Genomic DNA, 24,123 nt, shown 5'->3' with positions numbered 1-24,123 from the left:
TATACACTGTTACTACAGGAAGAAAGGTCTCCTAAATTATAGGTTGATATGTACCACTTCTCGTTTAGTCAGACACGTAGGCTGTTCTAAACCATTTACAAATGCATGAGTCTGTTACAATGAATATCTTCTTACATATCACGTCCTATACTTTATTTTGGTAACACCTTTTAGGCTACGGTAGTTATTTTCAAGTGGTCCTCCAAAGAGGATGTTTTAATACCTAAAACTGGCAACAACAACAGAGGATATGACTCATTTGAAAAGACCTTGATGCTGGGAGGGATTGCGGGCAGGAGAAGGGGACGACAGAGGATGAGATGGTTGGATGGCATCACCAACTCGATGGACATGGGTTTGGGTGGACTCCGGGGGTTGGTGATGGACAGGGAGGCCGGGCATGCTGCGGTTCATGGGGCTGCAGAGTCAGACACGACTGAGCAACTGAACTGAACTGAACAAGGAACTATATGAGACAGGAAGAAAATAGTCTACTTTATACATCTTTTCTTTGATGCCGCTAAGAGCATATTTCTAAGACTGCAAATAACTAATTAAGTCTGTAAGTGAATAAATAATCTTGGAAAATTAAGTCAGTTTAGCCAGCCATTTCAGATTTGATAAATATCACTACATGATATATTTAATTGTAATTTGAAATGTAGGAAATTGATCAAAACAATATGTTATATCATTATTTAGTTTAGCAACTGTACAGAGAAACGATCATAAATGATGACTCATGTTTTCACCTCCAAGAAAAACGTTTCTCCTTTCAGGGGTACGTGGGATATGTAATTTTAGCTTCAAAGACATTAAAAACATAATTTAAATCTGAAACTTTTTTCATTTATTAAATAGGGTAGTATATAGTCTTCTTAGTTATTATTATCACAAAAGTAATTTATCCAAGTTAATTTGGGAAGAGTCTGGAATCTAGCATTAGATTTCTAAAATCCTAATTCACTAGTTGGGCTAACAACAACAACAGAAAATACAAGGTCTACTGGTTTTGATCTCAATGATTTTGATTTATAGCTGTAAAGTCTCATAATTATCACCAAAGAATTTCCTTTTTTATAATCTCTGTTAGACTCCTGCATGATGGACTATAACTCTTGACTAAGCTCTTTACTATTCTAAATAAACCACAGAGCGATACATAAAAGTAATTTGATGAGATATCTTAAGAAATGCTTTCAATATAAGAACTTTTCCAGGGTTCATAAGGCACTAAAACAGTAATTCCAGGTAATGATAAATATGAATTCACAAAATTATATGGTCAATTTTGAGTGACAAATATGCTAATTGTAGTTTGAACTTAAATTTTAATATGCAGGTATTAAATTAGGTCCATAATTTGCACTAATTATTGATAAATCTATTACCACATAGGAAATGTATTCATAATGACATGAGATCATGAGCTAATTATAATATGCATTAATATATTCATAAACAGCTGGACAAAGATTCTTAGCTTTTCACATCCATCTCAATCAAAAAATGTCCAATTTAGTATCAGTGACCTAAAATCTGGAGAGATGTATTTGATCAGTCATTTAATTTTCTAGTTCCTAAGTGTGTTTATGTAATCATATGCATACATTTGAGTGTTGAGTTGTAGCATGTATACATATCACATGACTATATATTGTTGAATACAGACTAAAACATGTTTGTTCCTCTAGATAAAAATCTTGCTTCAATTAGATCAGCTACATGATTCATTTATATCTTTTCTAGGCAGTAGTCAACAGTCAAAGCAAACAACAGTCTACACACTAAAAAACGAGGCCTTTTCTTGTTTTTATCATGTTTTCTTTCTCCATTCTTCTGTTCTTGTCTCTTCATGTCACAGTATTTTCTCAAAATTCACTTTCCTGCAGGGAAGCTTACAGAGACACCTAGTGGTAAACTCATGGTGGCGTCTCAGGCCATCTTGAATGCTGAGTTAATGACAGAAAGTTGTCATTAACTTCTCCAACCACAAGAGGTAAACTAGAATACTTTTAGTGTCAGTGATTCTAACAAAATTATAACCTAAGTCAATTGCAAACATGTTAATGCTGTTTAACAGGCTGTATTTTAATTAGGATAATAAAGTAAAAATAACACAAAAGCAAAAATTAAACTAAAATTTGATATTAAATGCAATTGTGAAGATTTAGGAAAGGAATAGAAGAATGAACTAAAATGCTTCAGTTACTTTGAGAAGTCTAATAATTATATAAGCCACTTCATACCCATTGATAACGTCTATAGAGATTATCAACATTGAAAAATATGTCTCTGTGATAGAGCTTAACATTTATATTCCAAAAGTTTCTAACTGTAATTAACATATAATTTGAAAATTATGACACTTAAATACTTTCATTTTGCAAATATAAAAGCAATTTTATACTTTAAAAAAATCTACAATGTTTATATCATGTTAGAAGATAATGACTAAATAAACAATACAGCAACACGCCTGTTTTGGGTGAAGTTTAAGTTGCCTGTTTATATAATGTACCTGTAGCAAGTGACTATCATTCCTAGGCCAAATGGTTATAAATTTACTAGGAAGTTCTGTTATTATAATACTTTACTTTTAATTATCTGATACTATAGATTTCTTCTTTTCTTCCTCCCTGGTACCTACCCCAAATTTAAGCAAAACTATCAAAATCTTTCCAAACCAAGTTTGAAAGGCTTTAGTAAAAAAAAAAAAAAAGAAATTGCAAAATAGACTCAGAAGAAATTTCAAGAAATATTGCAAAACCTCAGAAGACTATCATACTCACCACCTCTAGAAAACTTTCTAATTCAATAGAGAGGATGTAGAAAGCTGTGATAGTGGCAATGTGTATATACATATTTTTCAGAATTAATATTAATTTTATATGTAATCAGGGTATTATAACCACAATTTTACCCCAAATATTACCAAAAAGGACACGATATCAGTTATGTTTAAGACAACTACAAAAGATACTACACAATTAATTCCAAACTTAAATGAGTAAAATACATTTAAGTTATAAAACTACCCAGTTATCAAAAGAACAGACACATGTGTAACCTACATTGAAGCCACTTAGAAGGATCAACTTTTCTTCTATGCCTGGGATGGACTACAGCTCTAATATTACAAACAGTGGAAATGTGCGTTATGAAGGTAAAGACTCCCTTTTGGGGAGGAAGCTGTCTGGTTTCATGAAAAGAGCCAGGAATACTTACTGTAGAGAAGACGCTAGTAGAGTTTAGCAGGTGACTCTTCAAGAAACTTGCTTTCTATCCTTACTGCATTTATTTAGGGATTTCCGGCTTTTTAGTATGCACCAAATAATATTCACAATCTCTCTGAAAGTCGTTCACATCCCTTGTATCGCCTAGGCATACTTATCAAACGTAATTCTTAAGAAAATAAAAAGCGTCCTTGTTTGCAGCTAGGGTGGACCACTCCCTCTTCCAGGTCCTTTACAGGACAAGAGACAGCAGCAAGGGCTGTGTGAGTCTAATAAACGCGAGGTGGAAGGCACACCATCAGCCCAGAGTTGGAGTTATCTGTTCCTGACCACCAAGCAGCCTGACACTGTCGGGGTTATTTCCACTCCTCCCTTTTTCAATCGGAGGGTTGCCACAGTCCCACGCTCGTGTTACGCACATGGTCCAAGACTCCTCTGTCTCCCACGAAGGTGGCAGTCCGGGCCGGGAGCGAGGAGGGGCAGGGCGGCGGGGGGCGGGTAGTGGGGAGGCTCCGGTTGCGCCGCCGGAGCCCGGGGACGCCTTCGCCCTCGGCTGCCATCTATCGGCCGCGGAGCGCCCGCTTCGCCCGGGGCCCATCATGTCTGCTGCAGCTTGGCTCGCACCAGCCGCGCGACAATAAACAAGTGCACCGGACGGGGCCCTGCGCCCACGCCGGAGCAGCTGCTTCAGAGACCCCCGCGAAGCTTACCGCGTGGCCACCTCCTCGCCGCCCGGGAGGGAAGACGCGACTTTTCTCTGAGTTTTTTGGTTTTTGGTGGTTTTTTTTTAAGAGCCGCCGGGCTGCCGGGACACGCCACAGGCTTAGAACAACGCTGTTCCTGCCCTCCCGGCCCCTCAAGGATGTCGGAGATAGAGAATCCCAAATAATGAAGATCGTGCGCCGCATCCGGAGAAGGAATAGAGAAAAAGCCCCTGCAAACACCCGGAGCGACGAAATGGCCAAGAGGATGCGGGAGCCTTCCACCCACTGATCAGGGGCAGCGGCGGCGGCGGCGGCGGCCGCGGCGGGCTCGGCGCGGGGACACCGGCGGCGGGATCCCAGTGCGGTGGTCGCCGCGGCACAGGGGGGGCGGAGGACGGCGAGGGAGCCGCAGCCGCCGCGGGAGCAGCCGAGGGGCCGGTGCCACCTTCGCTCGCCCCCTCTCTACCATGTACAGTGTGCGCTGCAAGAAGAAGGCGGGCGATGCATGCACACCCCTGCGCCCCGCTCCCTCTGGCTCGTCCCCGGGCGTGCGCCACTGACCAGGGGGGAATGTGGTGAAGACGGCGAGGACAGCCCGGGGGGAGGGGAGGGCCGGCCCGCGCGAACCCAGGCCGGCGGGTGCCAGGGGCCGGAGGCGGCTGGAGGGGGCGGCGGCCGCTGCTGGCTTGGAGAAAGTTGGCCCCTAGGCAGATGGCAACAGTAAGTACCCGCCTGGGGGGCGGGGGGGCCGTTGCAGCGGACGATGCCGGGGACCCCGCGATCGCGCGGTGGCGCGGGCTTGGGAGCGAGTGTGCTAGTGAGCCTGAGTGTGAGCGGATGCGAGCGCTCGGCGAGGCTGACCGTCACGTTGGCTGGGCCGCCCGGGGCCAGGCAAGCCCGCTCGGCGTCCCCCTCCTCGGGCTCCGCGCCTCCTCCCCCTCCCCTCCCTCCAGCAGCTCTCTCCCCGCCCCGCCCGGCTCCCGGCCCCTACAGCGCGGCGCCTCGACCGCCGGCCCTCCGCCGCCCCCTCCCCCTCCCTTCCCAGCCAGCCGCTCCGGATCGTTCCCCCCCACCACCACCCGCCCCGACTCTCCCCCCACACCCCGCTGCCCGTTCCAACTACCACGGAGAGCGCCGGGGAGAGCCTTTCGGGGAGCCCCGGAACCCGCGGTCGCCACCGCGGCGGCGGCCCGGGGCTGGCGGCGTCCGGGAGCCTCTTTCCTCGCAGCCGCCCGGATCCCGCTGCTCGCCCCGCCTCGACTCGCGAGCCCTAGTGCACACTCCAAAGAGGTTTTTTGGGTTTTTTTTTGGTTTTTTTTGCAAGGGTGGCTATGATGAGTGGGCCTTGGAGATGTGAGACGGGGTAAGTCGGCCGTTTACTTTGCCAAAGAGGCTCCAGCGTGTGTGTGTGTGTCTGTGTGTGTGGCGGCCGGGTGGCTGTCTTCCCCTCTCCTCCCGCCCCTCCTTCCTCCCCTTTCCCGGCCTTCGCTTTGGGGCGGGGTGGGGGAGGGGGAGCCTCGCGTTCTGGAACTCCGGGGGCTCCTGCCTGGGGGCCGCCCCGGGAGCACCTGCGCCCCGGAGCCGCGGGTCCGGCCTGGGTACCGGGCTTCAGCCCACCCGGCCCCACACTGCTTCATGATGGGATGCTTAGGACGACGATCCAGGGTTTAATTCTTTGTGGGCAGGAGGGGGCAAACAGATACAGCTTCCCCGCCCCCGCCCTCCAAAAAAGAAAAAAAGAAAAAATCTGAGACTCTGAGAATGTGCAGCGTCCCCGCGAATTTACATCGGAGGTGCGTTTCCCAGTCAGAAATGTCAGCCTTGCCCGGCTCATTCAACTTTATTTGCTCAAATTTTCGGGCTCCTTTGATAGCAGGGAGGAGGGAATCGGGAGTAGGGTGAGAGGGAAGCTCTTCGACCCTGGCGAGCCAGAACTGAATTAAAGTTGTAAACGCTCAAGTTTAATATTGGCTGGACACGTTTGGCTATGGGCTGTCAGAGCGGGTGGGAGGTGAATGGGGGCGAGGAAGCGCCGGGCGGGAGGGGGAGGGGATCCAGCCCCCGCTGAATGGCTGTGCCGATTTGATCCAACGGAGAACGGCGATTTCAAGGTAAACGTTTTGCTTTCATAGAGGATGCCTGTGCTGCTGTTAAGCCAGGAAGTGTTTTGTCGCTGCGTTGGGAGGTCGGGGATACTTGCAAGGTTTAGATATTGTGGGTTCCCATTCGTCTCGACACGTCTGGGTGACCACACGTGAATGATTCGCAGGCACACTTGCACACGTGCGTGCGAATGCAGGGGCTCTTCATAACACGGGCTGGAGTCGACTTGGGTATCCAGATCGTGGTCTCCAGGCTTGAACCCGTGCTTCAGAACCGTCTTGTCTTTAGTTAGGGGTTGCGATTCGACATCTGACTTCGGGGGTGGTGAGGCAGGGCCAAGCAAGGCTGGACAGAGAAAAAAGGCATTGGTTCCATGAGCCCAGCATTTCTACCGAATGTTCCCTCTCCCCCTCCTTCTCCCAACCAACGCAACACACACTCGCACACACTCACTCCATTTATGTCCTTTCCTTCTGAGCGCTGCTGTCGACTCGAAGTAGGAAGTCGAAGGAAGCCTTTAAAGGGACAAAAAGAAAGCCAGAAAGAAAAGGGAGAGGAGGGTCAGATTGATTCCTTGGGGAGATGAAATTCGGATATTAAAGCACTGACTTGTATCACTTGCTGTCCTCCCTTCTTTTCTCCCTTCTATTTTGCCTCTTAATCAGCCCAAGTCCCCTTTCTGAGGGAAGAAGGAGGGGAGTAAAGCCTTGATAATTAAATACAATAAGCAACTCTAGTGGTGGGGATGTTGGCGAGGTGGTAGTTCAGTCCCAATCTTGCTAATTTGGTAGGGTTAGTTTTGCATACCGTGGCAAAGAGACGTGGAGCCCGAGGTGAGGGAGGCTTTGGCGCTGGTCCTGGGTTTACTTTTAGCTGATTCCGGGTAAGCGGTGGGAACGCCTTCTTGAAACTCCAGGTACCCGGAGCTTGTTCCGGGATTGCGGATGCCTTCGCAGAGTTCTTTGTAATCCATCGTGCAGAACTATTTCAGTGGCTTAAAAATGCGGTTTAGTAGCGTCGCTGACATGATCAATGAGGAGAAGTGGACGCAGGGCGCTCTCGGGGAGGCGCTGCTAAGTGGCACCGTGCATGCAATTAGGACGCTGATGTGCTTAATAACGTGAAAGTGAAGTCCACCATCAAAGCGAAAGCGCTCTCCTTTTTCTCCATGCTCAAAGCTCCCGAAGACAATTGGCCTTAAGAGCTTCTTCTGGGTCCTTTTGATGCCTTATCTTGCATGCTTTTTGCCTCTGTGAAAAGTATTCTTTAGGTTCCCACCCTGGCATTTCCAGCGATGGTTTTAAAATAGCCCAAGTATTGTGGCTCCTGGGCAAAACTGTGAAAATGGGAGACCTACACGGTGAACTGTTAACTGAAGAGGTTTTGAAAGAAAAGCAGAGGGACTGGATATAGGTGAGGTGGGGAACCTGATAAAAATGGTGCTTCTTTTCTCTAAAATTTAAACCGTGAATCTGAACTGACAGCCATTTTATGTATATTTATGGATTGGTTTTGAAAGTGAGGGGGGGCAGGCAAGAACACTAAAACTGGACTTTGTCTAACCTGCCCTTATCTTATAAGGAGCAGCATGTTCCTGTTGTCATTAGAAAATGAAATCAACCTTTAAATCAAAGTGAATATCAGATTTTAATAAAGTCTGGAGAATTGTCTATGTACCTTGGGGTGTGGGGTGTCATTACTCTCCCCTGATTCTGGATGTCAGAAAAACAGTATTAGGAAGCAAAGAGACTTTCTGATTGATCCCTTAAGTTTTTGTCATATTCTGTTGTTTCTTCCCCCCCCCCCCTCCCTTGCAGGAGATAAAATGCACACGTGCTGCCCCCCAGTAACTTTGGAACAGGATCTTCACAGAAAAATGCAGAGCTGGATGCTGCAGACTCTAGCGTTTGCTCTAACATCTCTCGTCCTTTCGTGTGCAGAAACCATCGATTATTATGGGGAAATTTGTGACAATGCATGTCCTTGTGAGGAAAAGGACGGCATTTTAACTGTGAGCTGTGAAAATCGGGGGATCATCAGCCTTTCAGAAATTAGCCCTCCCCGTTTCCCAATCTACCACCTCTTATTGTCTGGAAACCTTTTGAGTCGTCTCTATCCCAATGAGTTTGTCAATTACACTGGGGCTTCGATTTTGCATCTGGGGAGCAATGTAATCCAGGACATTGAGACCGGGGCTTTCCACGGGCTGCGGGGTTTAAGGAGATTGCATCTGAACAATAATAAACTGGAACTTCTGCGTGATGATACCTTCCTTGGCTTGGAGAGCCTGGAGTACCTACAGGTCGATTACAATTACATCAGTGTCATTGAACCCAACGCTTTTGGGAAACTGCATTTGTTGCAGGTGCTTATCCTCAATGACAATCTCTTGTCCAGTTTACCCAACAACCTTTTCCGTTTTGTGCCGTTAACGCACTTGGACCTGCGGGGGAACCGGCTGAAACTTCTGCCCTACGTGGGGCTCTTGCAGCATATGGATAAAGTCGTGGAGTTACAACTGGAGGAAAACCCCTGGAATTGCTCCTGTGAGCTGATCTCCCTGAAGGATTGGTTAGACAGCATCTCCTATTCCGCCCTGGTGGGGGATGTGGTTTGTGAGACCCCCTTCCGCTTACACGGCCGGGACTTGGACGAAGTGTCCAAGCAGGAACTCTGCCCAAGGAAACTTATTTCGGACTATGAGATGAGGCCGCAGACGCCTCTGAGCACCACGGGGTACTTACATACCACCCCGGCCTCGGTGAATTCCGTGGCCACTTCTTCCTCTGCTGTTTACAAACCCCCCTTGAAGCCCCCTAAGGGGACTCGCCAACCCAATAAGCCCAGGGTGCGCCCCACCTCTAGGCAGCCCTCCAAGGACCTGGGCTATGGCAACTATGGCCCCAGCATCGCCTACCAGACCAAATCTCCGGTGCCTTTGGAGTGTCCCACAGCGTGCACTTGCAACCTGCAAATCTCCGATCTGGGCCTCAACGTCAACTGCCAGGAGCGCAAGATCGAGAGCATCGCAGAGCTGCAGCCCAAGCCCTACAACCCCAAGAAAATGTATCTGACGGAGAACTACATCGCCCTGGTGCGCAGGAGTGACTTCCTGGAGGCCACGGGGCTGGACCTCCTCCACCTGGGCAACAACCGCATCTCCACGATCCAGGACCGCGCCTTCGGGGACCTCACCAACCTGAGGCGCCTCTACCTAAATGGCAACAGGATCGAGCGGCTGAGCCCGGAGCTATTCTACGGCCTGCAGAGTCTGCAGTATCTCTTCCTCCAGTACAACCTCATCCGCGAGATTCAACCTGGGACTTTCGACCCGGTCCCAAACCTCCAGCTGCTATTCCTGAACAACAACCTCCTGCAGACCTTGCCCTCAGGCGTCTTCTCAGGCCTGACTCTCCTGAGGCTCAACCTCAGGAGTAACCACTTCACCTCCTTGCCGGTGAGCGGAGTCCTGGACCAGCTGACGTCACTCATCCAAATCGACCTGCACGACAACCCTTGGGATTGTACCTGCGACGTGGTGGGCATGAAGCTGTGGGTGGAGCAGCTCAAAGCGGGCGTCCTGGTGGACGAGGTCATCTGCAAGGCGCCCAAGAAGTTCGCCGAGACGGATATGCGCTCCATTAAGTCGGAGCTGCTGTGCCCTGACTACTCGGACGTGGTGGTGTCCACGCCCGTGCCCTCGTCCATCCAGGTCCCCGCGAGGACCAGCGCGGTGACCCCTGCCGTGCGTCTGAACGGCACCGGGGCGCCCGCGGGCTTGGGCGCGGGCGGAGGCGCCGCGTCGTCGGTGCCCTTGTCGGTGCTGATCCTCAGCCTGCTGCTGGTTTTCATCATGTCGGTCTTCGTGGCTGCGGGGCTCTTCGTGCTCGTCGTGAAGCGCCGGAAGAAGCACCAGAGCGACCACGCCAGCACACACAACTCCGACGTGAGCTCCTTCAACATGCAGTACAGCGTGTACGGCGGCGGCGGCGGAGGCGGCGGCGGCAGCGGCGGCGCGGGGGTCCATCCGCACGCGCACGCGCAGCACCGCGCCCCGGCGCTGCCCAAGGTGAAGACGCCCGCGGGCCACGTGTACGAGTACATCCCCCACCCCTTGGGCCACATGTGCAAAAACCCCATCTACCGCTCGCGGGAGGGCAACTCCGTGGAGGATTACAAAGACCTGCACGAGCTCAAGGTCACCTACAGCAGCAGCAACCACCACCTGCAGCAGCCGCCGCCGCCGCCGCAGCCGCAGCCCCCGCCCCCAGTGCAGCTGCAGCCGGCGGGGGAGGACGAGAGGCGGGAAAGTCACCACTTGCGGAGCCCCGCCTACAGCGTCAGCACCATCGAGCCCCGGGAGGACCTGCTGTCGCCGGTGCAGGACGCCGATCGCTTTTACAGGGGCATTTTAGAACCAGACAAACACTGCGCCACCACCCCCGCCGGCAACAGCCTCCCGGAATACCCGAAATTCCCGTGCAGCCCGGCTGCTTACACCTTCTCCCCCAACTATGACCTGAGACGCCCCCATCAGTATTTGCACCCGGGGGCGGGGGACAGCAGGCTGAGGGAACCGGTGCTCTACAGCCCCCCCAGTGCTGTCTTTGTAGAACCCAACCGGAACGAGTATCTGGAGCTAAAAGCTAAACTAAACGTTGAGCCGGACTACCTCGAAGTGCTGGAAAAACAGACCACCTTTAGCCAGTTCTAAAAAGCAAAGAAACTCCCTTGGAGCTCTTGCATTTCAAACAAACAAGCGAGCAGACACTCACCGTGAACCCCATTTGATTCATTGTGTTGTTTCAGCGTTTAGGGTGAAGTGCCTTGGCACGAGATTCTCAGCTTCGGCGGAAGATACTGAAAGGGTGTGCAATTTCCTTTTAATATCACACGCAGGGAAACGTTTGTGTACACTGGGCACATCACTTTCTCTTCTTGCGTGTGGGGGAGGCGAGGAGAAGGGCTTTATGGAGGGCAGTTTGCTTTGCGGGTGACTTGTTAAAGGTCATAGTCATTTTTGTAGTGGTTGGAAGTGTTGAGAATGCTGGAAGGTGACAGCGCATAGATTCTCCTCTTCCTCTTTTACTCTTTTCCCCTTCCCCTTCTCCCACTTTGAGCCATGGGTGGGTCTAGATGGCTTTTGTGGAGAGATTAGCACACCCCCAACTGTAATAGAAAGGTTTTTTTTTTTTTTTCTTTTTTTCTCTCTTTTTCCCGTCCCCATTCTCTCTTTCTTCTCTGCTTCCTCTCTTTCTCTGCCTCCCTGCCTCCCTCCTCTCTCATTCCTTTCCTTTCTTTTTAAAGGATGTGTTTGTATGCATTCTGGACATTTGAATTAAAAGAACAAAAGTATTGTGATCTTGAAAAGATCACCATAGATGTGGACAAATCATTAAAATTACAGAGCTATATGATCCATAATTGATTAGTCAAAATAACTTATTGATGAAATATACGAATATTTTATTGTAGCACCTATTTTTATATGCACATTTAGCATTTCTCTTTCCTTCACTATTTAGCCTATGATTTTCACAGAGGTGTCGCACTATAAAAGGAGCTGTATTTCCAAAACTGAAGTGATATCAGGAAGGCATTTAAAATCTTATTAAAAATATGGAGAACTTACATCTTAAAAATCAATGCAACCCACCCAATTGGATCTGTAATTAAAAAAAAAAAAAAAAACCACTGTATCCCAATGTATAAAAGAAAAATATTTGGGGCAATTAATTGGGCCATTCCAGTGAGAATCATGTGCAAGTTTCTGGTTTTATTAGAGAAGATTTAAAAGTATTTTTATTAGTCAACCAAAATGATGTATTGATTTGACTACTATTGTAGCCAATTTTTGATTGTTTAACCAAACCCAGTTGCATTTGTACAGATCCACGTGTACTGGCACCTCAGAAGACCAAATGATGGACTGTACAAATCTCTATACGATGTCTTTATCCCTCTGGGCAGCAAGCAATGATGATAACCACAAACAGGATCTCTGTAAGATGGGGCTACTGTTGTTACAGTCTCATGTATCCCAGCACATGTAATTTTTTAAATAGTTTCTGAATAAACACTTGATAACTATGTCAAATATTGAGGAACTGAAGTAATGATTACTTAAGTGCAAAGAAATAACTGTGTGATTTAATGAATCGCCATTATTAAGACAGTAGCTAACTTCTATTCCTAAAATGTCCCCCTAATGATCAAATATATATATAATTGTACCTTTATTGGTTCAGGGAAGTATGGTTATCTAAATGTGTCATTTAATGTGCTCATTCATGAAATTTCAACTTTACTCCTTTTCCTTACTGAAGTATCCATCTAACATGTGGAGCATGGTAAGTAATGTACTGCATATTGATTTTGTATTTTGTCATACCAGTATTATTTATTTGGTCTACAATTTTGCATAGTTTACCTTGTGTAAAGCTACCTGCAACAACTGTGATGGGTACTTTGATCTCTAGTTGATCTATATCCTAAATGTCAAAATGTTGGTGAGTATAAGCTGTTCATGTCTGAGTAAGGTTTGCCAGTGAATTAGATTATATTCAAGGGTAGGAAATATTTGGATTAATCTGAACCTTAAAGAGCCACATACTTCATTGGTGTTTGGTACAGGTCTGCATAATCTCACCTGCAATATGTACAATGTCAAGGGCTGTTCATGAACTTTGTTTAAGGAACATTTTCCATGGCATTCTGCCACAAAGAGGCAGCATTCACCCATGAGTAAATTGACAGTAACTACTTGAATTCACATTGAACAGGTGGTAACAGTTTCCCTAAGGAGTTAAAAAAAATAAATAGTAATACTACCTTGGCCAAGAGAAGTAAACTATCCCAGTTCTGTGCAAGTTTTCCCTTCCAAATTTTTTTTTTTCCAGAGGGGAAGTAATAAACAATGTCATGCTATTATCATGGAAAAAATGTATCTCTTACTCTCCATCTACCTCCTCCATGTTAGATCCAGGATTAGAAGATAAATATAAATATTAGTATTTGCCTTCACAATTGGAGTTGCTTTTAATTTTGTCTTCACAGTGGGAGTTATTTTTCTTTAAAATTGCTTTCACAATATTATCATATGTAGATATGACAGTGTTGTACGAATTATAAAATATTAAGGCAAAGTGGAATCCTCCATGTAACTAAGTTTTATTTCTTAATTGATGTATAAAAACTAAGAGGCAACAATTACATGAAGTAAAAAATGTAGGTCTGGACAATAGAAGTAGCTTCCAGAAAGTTTGTTGATGTATTTTTCAAAGATTTACAAAGAATATTATTGTTTTCAAACCAGCACTATTTCATATAATCTTGTCGCTGTAGGTGGTTCATTTCTACCTCTACTCTTCGTAAGGTATCCAGCATTTTTTTAATCTCAAAAAATAACAATTATATAATTTATAGAAAGAAGTTATTTCTAATATTTAAATTATACTCTTCCCATCTGTATGAAGAGGATAAAAGGAAACTTATCCTTGCCCTAATAAACTTGAAATTTTAACATATAGAATCATGAAACTGTATAGAATTTTAAAATGAATTATTTTTCTCCTTCCATATGGTTTCCTGCTAAAACATTGACATATACAACAGAACATAATTTGTGTGGTTTTGAATATCTGAATTTTGGGTTTTCAGGTATACTGAGTAAATTATTAAATTGGGTATATCAGTGGTATATGATTGGATTAAGGAACCCAGGAAATTCTTTCTATAGAATTTTGGAGAACATATGTAACGTTTCAGACATCAATTAAAATTTGAATGCAAACTAAGCTTACTCTTTGTGCTTGCTCAATTTGATATGTTGCATAATCTCATACAAATATATCTCCTGATAGAGATTACAAAATCTTACTTTTATCTATATATATATGATTATAGTGTAGATACTTAAATTATCTCAGAGAAATATATTTCATGTAAATGTAGATAATTTGTATGCTAATATTCAAAATGCTTTGCAGCTAAACTAATGATTGCAGTTATGAATCAATTCATAACAATTTTAGCATCATACTGAAAACATGTCTTTTGTTTAGGCAACATTATCACCTCTATGTATGTGGAGTGGAAATTTTTGAAAAATGTCCTGGATATCCATCTCTGCCCCTCACCACTGTTCTCTTAACCTTGGTAGGAGAATCAAACTAGTATGTAATGAAGAACCCACACAAAATGTGAAAAAGGTCAGAATTTAAGAAAAAGTTTAGAATTTAAGAACTTAATCTGTCAGTTTCTTGCCCTGTATCATTAATCCTATTCTCATGACTCAGCGAAGTATTCAAATTACTTATATATATATATATAATATTTATTTCTGGGCTCTCTTACATTTTTTTTTCCTTATATCTCACCCTTCCCTCCCTCCTTCTCTCTCCTTATCCTTTCTCCTTATCCTTTTCTCATTTTTCAGTAGGGCAAGGAAAACAGTGAGAATAGTTCAGTCCTTGTTTGAAATGACAAAAACTGGCTACTTAATTTCAAGAACTTAATAGGTTGTTTCCAAAGTCACATAATTCCAAATTAATGTAAGTAAAGCAGAACACAAATATGCTTCCAATTCATTTGGAAAAATACTTCTGTTGCACTTTCAGATGGCCCCAAATTAAGGTACTTGCAAAAGTGGCAAAACATTTCTTATAACTCATTTTAAGAATAAATTTTACACTGAGAAAGAAGAACTAAAAACAACAAAATCAGCAATTTAAACTCTGGAATGTAGGAGCATTTAATGTATTGATTTTCAAAGGAAATAAAATATGAAAGTAATAATTTAACTGATATTAAATCAGCTGTTTAATTTATGCCTAATGCTCTTCATACCCACTGAAGTTCACTACTATTTTACAAATACAAATATATGAGAATGAAATTAAAATAGTTTGATGAACATTAGTCATGTTCCTAAAAGTAATCATTTAACATCTAAATCCAAAGAACTTTATGTCAGTTAATATTACATTTGACATCTGATCATTTTATTAGATTTTAATTCAATTTAATGCCTATCTGTATCTGTATTTCTGTTAGTATATGTAGCATGTCTATAGCAGACAAAAAATGTATTATCAAAGAGAGCATTCCATACCCAATTTTCATGTCAATATTTTAATTATTTCAAATTATACTTTTGTGTTTTACACTTTAGGCATGTTTGATGGAGAAAAAAATGTATGCAATATAATTTGAGTGTGATAATAATACTCTTTTCTTCCTCTGTGGCAGGGGTCAAACATTTCTAGCATTATGCCAGTATCACAAAATGAATATCTTTTTTTTTTTTTAAGAGCAACATTTAAACTTAAGGTTGAGTGATTTAGATTATTTCTTATAAAAAGAACTTTTGAAGATCAAAACATAAATATTTCAAAGAGAACTGATGTAATGCAAATATTAAATAATTTGACTTTTTCACTTTCTATCTACTGTCAAAATAAAAATATAATGATATATTGCATAACACTAAGCATATCAGGTTCATTTTTATTAGATACTAAGAAAGCCATTTATAGAAGAAAAGTAAAATCCATAAAGATATGTTGAATGGAAGTCTTCCAATGAGTTTTTTTCTTTTTTTAAATTAGATATCTTATCAGTGAGCGTGAAGGAAATTGTATATTTCTGCCATAAAATAAACATGTTCATTCTTCAAAATTACATGTTTTTAAAAGTGGAAAATATGAAACAATGTGTTCATGAGTGAATTTTTTTAGGTTAACATATCCAAGAATGGAATTATGGCTTTTTTCAAATGGAAAGCTCACAGCATCGAGGTCGAATTTCAACAAACTTATTTGAAGATCTTTACATTTTAAGACATATTTCGAATATATCATGGTGTAAATTCAATTCAAATTTTTTATATTTCAGTACTGAATCATATACATGCTAGTGGTAGATTTTGGTTACATTTTAGTATTCTGGAATATGCATATTTTAGATTTTCTTACAAATTGATTTCTACCACCAGTAATAATTTCTAATGTTTCCAGCTAACACATTTTTAAGAATCTGATTGTATAGTTCATTAAAAACAGAATTTAATATTGAATATTGAAAGTAAATTTTTTTAAAAAATTTCAAAATTTTTTTTACCATATTTTCAATTTGTAATTAAATACGTCCATTTAAATAAAACATGAAGGGTGGCAGTAACCCCACCTTAATTTTTTTTTTCAGTCCTGAATGCTTTCACCTTTATTTTTCTTGATCCCATGTTAATTGATTAAAAAAATTCTTTGTCAGTTACTATTATAGAGACTTTACCAGCGTGTTTTATCCACGAAAGGTTTATCAAGCTGTTGTAGACTAAAATTTCAAATAGCAAGTGTAAAAATTGATATGTAAAAAAGGAATACCTGGCCAATAAATATATTTGCCTGTAATGATATATCTATTTAAATTATCCATATAAAATCTTGTCTTTTACCATTATAATATTTTTGCTATGTTTAAGTCCAAAGTCAAAAAGAATATTTCACTTCTGAAAATCCTAATAATGGGAAAGTTACAGCTATCAAATTTATCTAAATCCTGAGTTTTAATACTGACTTTAAATCTCCAATCCCCAAAATAAAGTTTATAGTGCATGTTTTTCTTTGTTACTGAACTCGGCCTTCTCTAAAGTTCCCTAAAGATATGTAAATGCATATAATGTATGCCTTTTATGTTTTGCTTTTTGATTAACATTTGAAAGTGAAAATGAAAGTAGAAGAGTGTGTTGCACAATGGTATCAGACTGTTTGCAACCCCATAGACTATAGCCAGCCAGGCACCTCTGTCCATGGAATTCTCCAACAAGAATACTGGAGTGGGTTGCCATTCTCTTCTCCAGGGGATCTTCCCAACCAAGGGATTGAACCCAGGTCTACAGCATAGGAGGTAGACTCTACCGTCTGAGCCACACATTTACGAACTAACACTTGTTAAATTATAAATTAAATTTGGTTTCATTCAAACTGTATCCCAAATTTTATAATTATCCCCCAATTTTTATAGCTAGTGAATAGTATATTTATATAAGTGGCTCCAAATGTGAACATTTTGATTCAGAAATTACTCATGTATGTCAGAGAATATTTAAAATCATTCACCATACTGCCATTTAAACTTATTTAATCAGAACAATGATATTTTTTTACCCAGTTAAGATTTAAAAGCCCTAAGTCTTAGGTGAAAATTTAGTATCTCATTAGAAATGTTAACAGAAAAAAAAAATGTAAAAGATAAATACTGAGTATTGGGATATCTTCTCCTAAGCTAACAAAATTGTACCTACAATAAACCATTATTGTGTGTTTATGTAAAAGTATGTATTTTATTAAATTTCTTGTTTCACATGCTTTGAAAAATTTTGACTTTCTACAATGAAGCCTGTCTTTATTTAAGAGTTTATTTCATTGAAAATTGTTTTCTTTTGTTTTGCATAGAATGTGATCTTATTGTCCCATATGGCTTTGACCTACACCTTTATTTAAAAACTCTGTGCCCATTTTCAAAGGTACTGAAAACAGTCTCTATTTTTATGTTTCATTCTTGCAACTCAAATCATTTCATTCTTCCCCAAAAGAAAAATTGCAAAGAAGTTGATATATTTCTATTTGCTAACTTAACATGAATTTTGAAGTCAAATTAATGATTATTGCAAATCATTCCAAATAAGCAATCTAAGTGCTGTGTAAACATAACAATGTGAGTGTGAAGTTGTGGATTTAAATTGTCATTATGGAACTGCTGCTCATTAATAATCTTAAATATACAGCATCTATATATAAAAATGAAAACATCTTTGAATGTTACCAAAATGCCACTATTGTGTACTTAGTAACACTAAAGCATACAGGTCAAAGCCTGAAAAATTGGTTTTATTTGATCAAAGTAACTTTATTTCCATTTAGAAAAAATAAATTTGAATTTGAATGCATTTAGGCTAGAAAGCACCCTCTATATTACCTTTGCTTAGCAATTTCATATAATTTAATATTATCTGCTGAGATGCAAGAGCATTTCAACTTTCAGCCATGTTTCAATTAACTTTGTTTCTTCAGTGTTAAAATTTATGTATCAAAGATTTTTAGGCTTTGTTCTCTAGGAGCTCTGAGTTGTTAATTCTTTATATATAACATATGAAGTAGCAGATTCTATGTAGGCTTATAAAGAAATCTAGATTAAATAAAGGAAAAATAAGAATGAATAAATTTACAACCAGATGGAGCCAGTTTACTGTATGTGAATGCTCTATTAAAAATGTAAATGTGTTAAAGATTTACAGTGACTTGGAGTCTCCAAGAGCTATTTTTGTAAACTATCCCTGGACTTTTGAAGGAGAGCAATAGTAACTTTAAAAGTATGTTCTTACAGAGGGAATATTATAATTGCAGCTCAAAAGATTTTCCCCAAATAACTAACTGTTCATGGACTTGAAAATACTGTAAAAGGTCAATTCAGTAAAAATATGTCAACATCAAATATTATGAGAATCACTTCCAGGAAGGAAAATAAAGTTTGGAAAATCTGATCCAACAAATTTAGGACCAAAAAAAGAGGGAGAAAGAATGTCCAAGGCTATGTTTTCAATGTACTAGGGCAAAATAATGAGTAGAAGAAAGATATTTTTGGTATTACATGACTGTGCTACTGATAAGTTTTCTGTGAATTGGTGTATATATCTAGAGGAAGTAAAAGATAATGTAACAAGGTTCCCAAGTTCTCCAAATGTTTGTTTTCTCTCAAGATTTATGTTCACTTTTTAAGACTAAACTGACATATTTTGTAAAAAAAATTTGGATTTCATCTTTTAACATTATTTTTCTAACAAAATGTGAATTAGATTTACTATACAAATACACTGTCAGCTGGATTTTTATTTTTACTTTTGATTTGGTTTATTGATCATGTAAACTTAACATTTTCCTTTATTGAAAGCTAACAAGCTGTGCCTGAAATAACAAAATGATAGGTGCATATTATTTGCTGCTATTTTATACCAAATGGTATAATTTTATACCAAATGGTAGTCATTGGCAAGGAAGCAGATCAGATCAGATCAGTCGCTCAGTCGTGTCCAACTCTTTGCGACCCCATGAACTGCAGCATGCCAGGCCTCCCTGTCCATCACCAACTCCCGGAGTTCACTCAGACTCAAGTCCATCGAGTCAGTGATGCCATCCAGCCATCTCATCCTCTGTTGTCCCCTTCTCCTCTTTCCCCCAATCCCTCCCAGCATCAGAGTCTTTTCCAATGAGTCAACTCTTCGCATGAGGTGGCCAAAGTACTGGAGTCTCAGCTTTAGCATCATTCCTTCCAAAGAAATGTCAGGGCTGATCAGAGGATGATACTAAAATTCTAAATTTATGTTCCATTTCCTATTACAGATAGTATGTCCTTTTGTAACTTTCTTTGAGTCTGCCCATTTTCAATTTGTGAAAAGTAATACAATGCACTTGGTTTATCAAGAGCTCAAAAAACTTAAATTTCTTCTGCTGCTGCTGCGTGTATGTAAACTGTTTTCTCTCCCTCTTTTTATGTAGGTATGTATATATATATGTTTGGAAAGTATTTTTCAATTTCTCCATAACAGTTTACAAAATCAATAGTCACTTGTAGATACTTTACAGTAAATTTAAAAGTACAACTTCTCTGAAAAGGAAAGAACTTAATGTAGTCTTATTGACTTTATTACATATTCTTACTCATTGAATTTTGAACTTATTGAATTTTCAGTGTATTTCAAAAATATATGATCAGTATTTATCTCTCAAAAAATTGAATTTTGTTTATAATTTTATTATGTTTCTTGTTTTGTTTCCATTTAACACATATTGAATGTGTGAGATCTTTCCATTATTTTGGTTTTAATTCAAACATTCTTGGGAATACTTTTTTATTAGATAAGATTCCATAATAAATGTCAAAGTTATATCAACTATCTGTAACATATATAATATTTAAGGCTCCTTCGCTTAAATTTTTTGCAGAGTTAATTACAAAAGGTAGAATGAATATATGACATATCCTTCATCATTTTAATATAGCATTTACATACAGCAGGTACTCTCCTACATAATGATTAATACTATAGATAGTATTGAATTCCTTTTATCTGTTCTGGTATACATTTAGTTGTTACTCCATTAATAAAATTACTTTCTCAATATTTTCAAATATCATTACAGTAACTATTTACTAGTTTCAGTGACAATGTGTGTTCCTCTTCAGATGCTTAAAGCAATCTTTATAGATTGTCATAAGCAGCTCTCATGGTTAGAATTAAAATAGTAACAATGACAAATCAACAATAAACATGATTATAAACCATTGCCTCTCTAATAAGAAGAGAATGGAAACTCAAGCACATTAAAATAATGTTCTGAAAGATATTGGAAATATAGAAAGCTGACATTCATACCTAATAAAAAGATTGTACTAATACCCTCTTGCAATATTTATATTGTTCTATACAAATATTATATTCAGTGCAACAAATAATTTATTAATCCATAATTAATTCATTATTTTTCTCTCTAATTAACTTGCTGAAATTCATCTAATAAAAGGTAGAGTAGGAAAAAGATATTTATGATAGTGACTGTATCTATTACCAGATCCTAGGAAAATACCATGGAGTTAGTAGGCACTCCTCAAATGAATTCACATATTTATAGATGTCTACAGACTAAGGTGAATTATGTGAAAACTATGAAGATCCTACAGTTGCCTGGCACGGTACCATGTGCCTCGCCATAAACTTCAAGGACGGCTAAATACCAATTAGGATATTATGTGACCATTTAGTACCTTGGCATGCAAATTTATAATAGGGAACCACTTGGAATGTTACTTTGTTGTTGCTTAGTTGCTAAATCGTGTCTGACTCTTTTGTGACCCCATAGACTACCATCCGCCAGGCTTCTCTGTCCATGGGATTTCTCAGGCAAGAATCCTGGAGTGAATTGCCATTTCCTTCTCCAGGGGATCTTCTTGACCCAGAGATTGAATCCGCATCTCTTGCACTGCAGGCAGATTCTTTACCACTGAGCCACTGGGGATGTTACCAGTGAATTTTAAATATATTTATAATAAACATGGGAAATAACTTTCCAAATGGCTCCAGTTTTAGTTCACTTTCCTAAAAAAGTTTCAGATGGTTACAGAAACATGAAAATGAAACTTGAGCACTACGACATAAAAATACCAATTTTTAACTATCACTTTTGCTTTGCTGGTATACTTGATTAATTTTTATTAAATAATTAAGGAAAGTAGTGATTGCTGTTTTGCTCTTACATTACTGTTCAGAGTCTGCCTTAATCGAGATACTGATGAAATTTTCAGGCATTTCACAGATATGCTTCTGGTGTTTTAAGCCTGGTGAGGTGTTTATCCATTTAGAAAGCTTTTCTGGGCACTATGTGCTTTCCCCTGGGTGTGAAAAAATCAGTTCATCCTTTTAATGAGAATGTTTCCTCCAGGGAAAAAGGAATCCAGAAGGAATAATACATTCCTCAGGGCTGTTTCTGACACAGGGACATGCTTTTCTCTGGAGCTGACTGCATGTATATTTCAGTGGGAGATTTTTAATATTTTAAATATCATTGCATTTAGTCATAAGGCACTGTGACTATAGGATACAGTATTTTTGCAACATATATAGACATTTTTCTAAGCTCTTTTATACATCAAATATAATTCAGGAAATGTGTAATCTTAAAAATTGACCTATTGAAATTGACCTCAAGGTCAATTTTTAAGATTACACATTTCCTGAATTATACTTCATATTTGAACTATAACAAAATAGATCATTATTAATATATACTTTACATATTTTGTTAAACTTAGAGACAGACAACAAAAGGTTTGAAATGAAATGGCTTTAGAATTGCACTTCTGGACCCCAAACAGCACAATTTCATAAGTCTTTAAGCTGTTTTGATTCCAAAATATAAATTCTTTCTCTCCAAATAAATTTCATTTTAACCTTGACAAACATTTGGATGATGAAGTACCTACTTCTCATGGTCTCTTAGAACATTTTGGAGCAATCATGCCTTGAGAATGTGAAGTTGTTTGACTTTATAGCCATATGTATAATTCTTCATCATTAAATGTAGTATTCATATATTTCAAAATTGTGTTCAGTCACTACTTTTACTCATTAAAGAATATTAGAATACAATTACATAACTTTGTGGATTTTAAATATTAAGCAAGTTTTTCTTTTACAAACACAATTTTATTTCCAAATTAAGAACCAATTAAGTGTTAAATGTATAATATTAATACATCAATATATGTTGATATTGTGCTTTTGTTTGTAAAAGATACGTTTTCATAGCCAACAACTATAGTAAGTAAATATTTGATTCAAAAGACATAGCAACTATCAAAACATTTCAATGACAATCTGATGATAAATAGGAAAAATGCACTTCATTTTAAGAATACCAACCTAATATGGAATAATGAGGAATAAAACATAAGAAAGCACCTTTTAAAAATATCTAATTTAATCAAAATGAAAGTTAGATTTTGGCAGAGGATGGGGGAGATCTTTTCCTCCTGCTTTTTTCTCTTTTTTTTTCTTACTATCAAATCAATTTCCTGTTGTCAATATTCATTACAATTGTTTAATTTTAGATACTATTTATGATTTAAAGATACAATTATAATTGTTATTTAAAATAAAAATTATAGGCTGACCTACTTCACAATTAAATTTTATATCGCTGTTTGTTTGGCTTCCCAGGTGGCTAAGCTGGTAAAGAATCCGCCTGCAATGAGGGAGACCTGGGTTCAATCCCTGGGTTGGGAAGATCTCCTGGAAAAGGGAAAGGCTACCCACTCCAGTATTCTGGCCTAGAGAATTCCATGGACCGTATAGTCCATGGGAGGGCAAATAATCAGACATGACTGAGCAACTTACACTTCACTTCATCTGTAACATTTTTTGTTTCAAATAATGTTATTAAATTAATTAAGGTTAGTTGTTTTTTAAATGTTTCATTAAAACCTATTATATGCCTTGGATATTAAAGCCATTTTATCATATGCTACTGCTGCTGCTAAGTCGCTTCAGTTGTGTCTGACTCTATGCGACCCCATAGATGGCAGCTCACCAGGCTCTGCCGTCCCTGGGATTCTCCAGGCAAGAACACTGGAGTGGGTTGCCATTTCCTTCAAGGCATGAAAGTGAAAAGTGAAAGTGAAGTCGCTTAGTCGTGTCTGACTCTTAGCGACCCGGTGGACTACAGCTTACCAGGCTCGTCCATCCATGGCGTTTTCCAGGCAAGAGTACTGGAGTGGGGGTGCCATTGCCTTCTCATATCATATGCTAGAACACATTAAATACTTTAGAACAGAAAAATGAAAGATATTCAATAATTTGAATCTCTTTGTAAATATGAACTGATTCTACAAACAATACTAAGGTGCAGATTTCTGTTTACCTATTGAATATTGGTATTCATAGGCATGATATAAATGCTGTCTAATAGTTTGAATTACATTTTCATTTGTTGAACTGGATAAAAAGTAACATCTAGATGACTAAGTAAGAAAATTTAAGGTCCTCATATTTATAAAATACGTCATGATATATCATATGCACATTTTTGTAAGTAACTTGAAAAACGCAAATCATACTTACTGGCAGAAATTGAATATGTGTATTAAAGTTAAACAGTGTAGATTTTAATTCAAATTTTATATGGTATATTTCTATTTTCAAATATTTTAAGAATAAAATTACATTAAAACTTAGTATGTAAGTGTGCAATGAATAATACTAAAAGCAAAGTATTTACAGTGCCAAAGAATGAAGGAAAGCATTTTCAAAAATAATTGGAAAAAATATATTTATGTGGCAAATTAAGCAATAACCTAAGTCTGATCTCTAGGTATTTTGCATGGTGCTTCAATTAGTAGTATGTCTTTTCACATACTTTGTATTCATTTATTTTAATGAATTACAATGTCTGACATACATGCTAAATATAACCTCTTTAAAAACATTTCAAAATTGCAAATAAGATGTCAGATAATTATTTATGCATACT

The 24,123-nt window shown here is 39.7% G+C and overlaps 1 protein-coding gene across 2 annotated transcripts; it reads left to right on the top strand.

Annotated features, from left to right (window-relative positions):
• Positions 1-4,524: 4,524 nt before the first annotated feature.
• Positions 4,525-17,850, top strand: SLITRK5 (SLIT and NTRK like family member 5). Of its 2 annotated transcripts, none has more exons than XM_006077715.4 (2): positions 4,525-4,660; positions 7,861-17,850. In XM_006077715.4, exon 2 carries the CDS (start codon positions 7,869-7,871, stop codon positions 10,755-10,757), a length of 2,889 nt encoding a protein of 962 aa, XP_006077777.2. In that variant the 5' UTR covers positions 4,525-4,660; positions 7,861-7,868; the 3' UTR covers positions 10,758-17,850. The 2 variants fall into 2 exon arrangements, with proteins under 2 accessions (XP_006077777.2, XP_006077778.2); XM_006077716.4 differs by lacking the exon at positions 4,525-4,660 and adding an exon at positions 5,064-5,303.
• Positions 17,851-24,123: the final 6,273 nt, after the last annotated feature.

This window comes from Bubalus bubalis, chromosome 13 (assembly GCF_019923935.1).
Source record: "Bubalus bubalis isolate 160015118507 breed Murrah chromosome 13, NDDB_SH_1, whole genome shotgun sequence".
Classification (NCBI taxonomy): domain Eukaryota; kingdom Metazoa; phylum Chordata; class Mammalia; order Artiodactyla; family Bovidae; genus Bubalus; species Bubalus bubalis.
Note: the sequence above shows the minus strand (reverse complement) of the source record. Positions and strands in the feature narration are given on the sequence as shown.

Bases quoted from the DNA above. Each gene is read 5' to 3' on its own strand.
- SLITRK5 (XM_006077715.4), top strand. From the start codon at position 7,869: ATGCACACGTGCTGCCCCCCAGTAACTTTGGAACAGGATCTTCACAGA.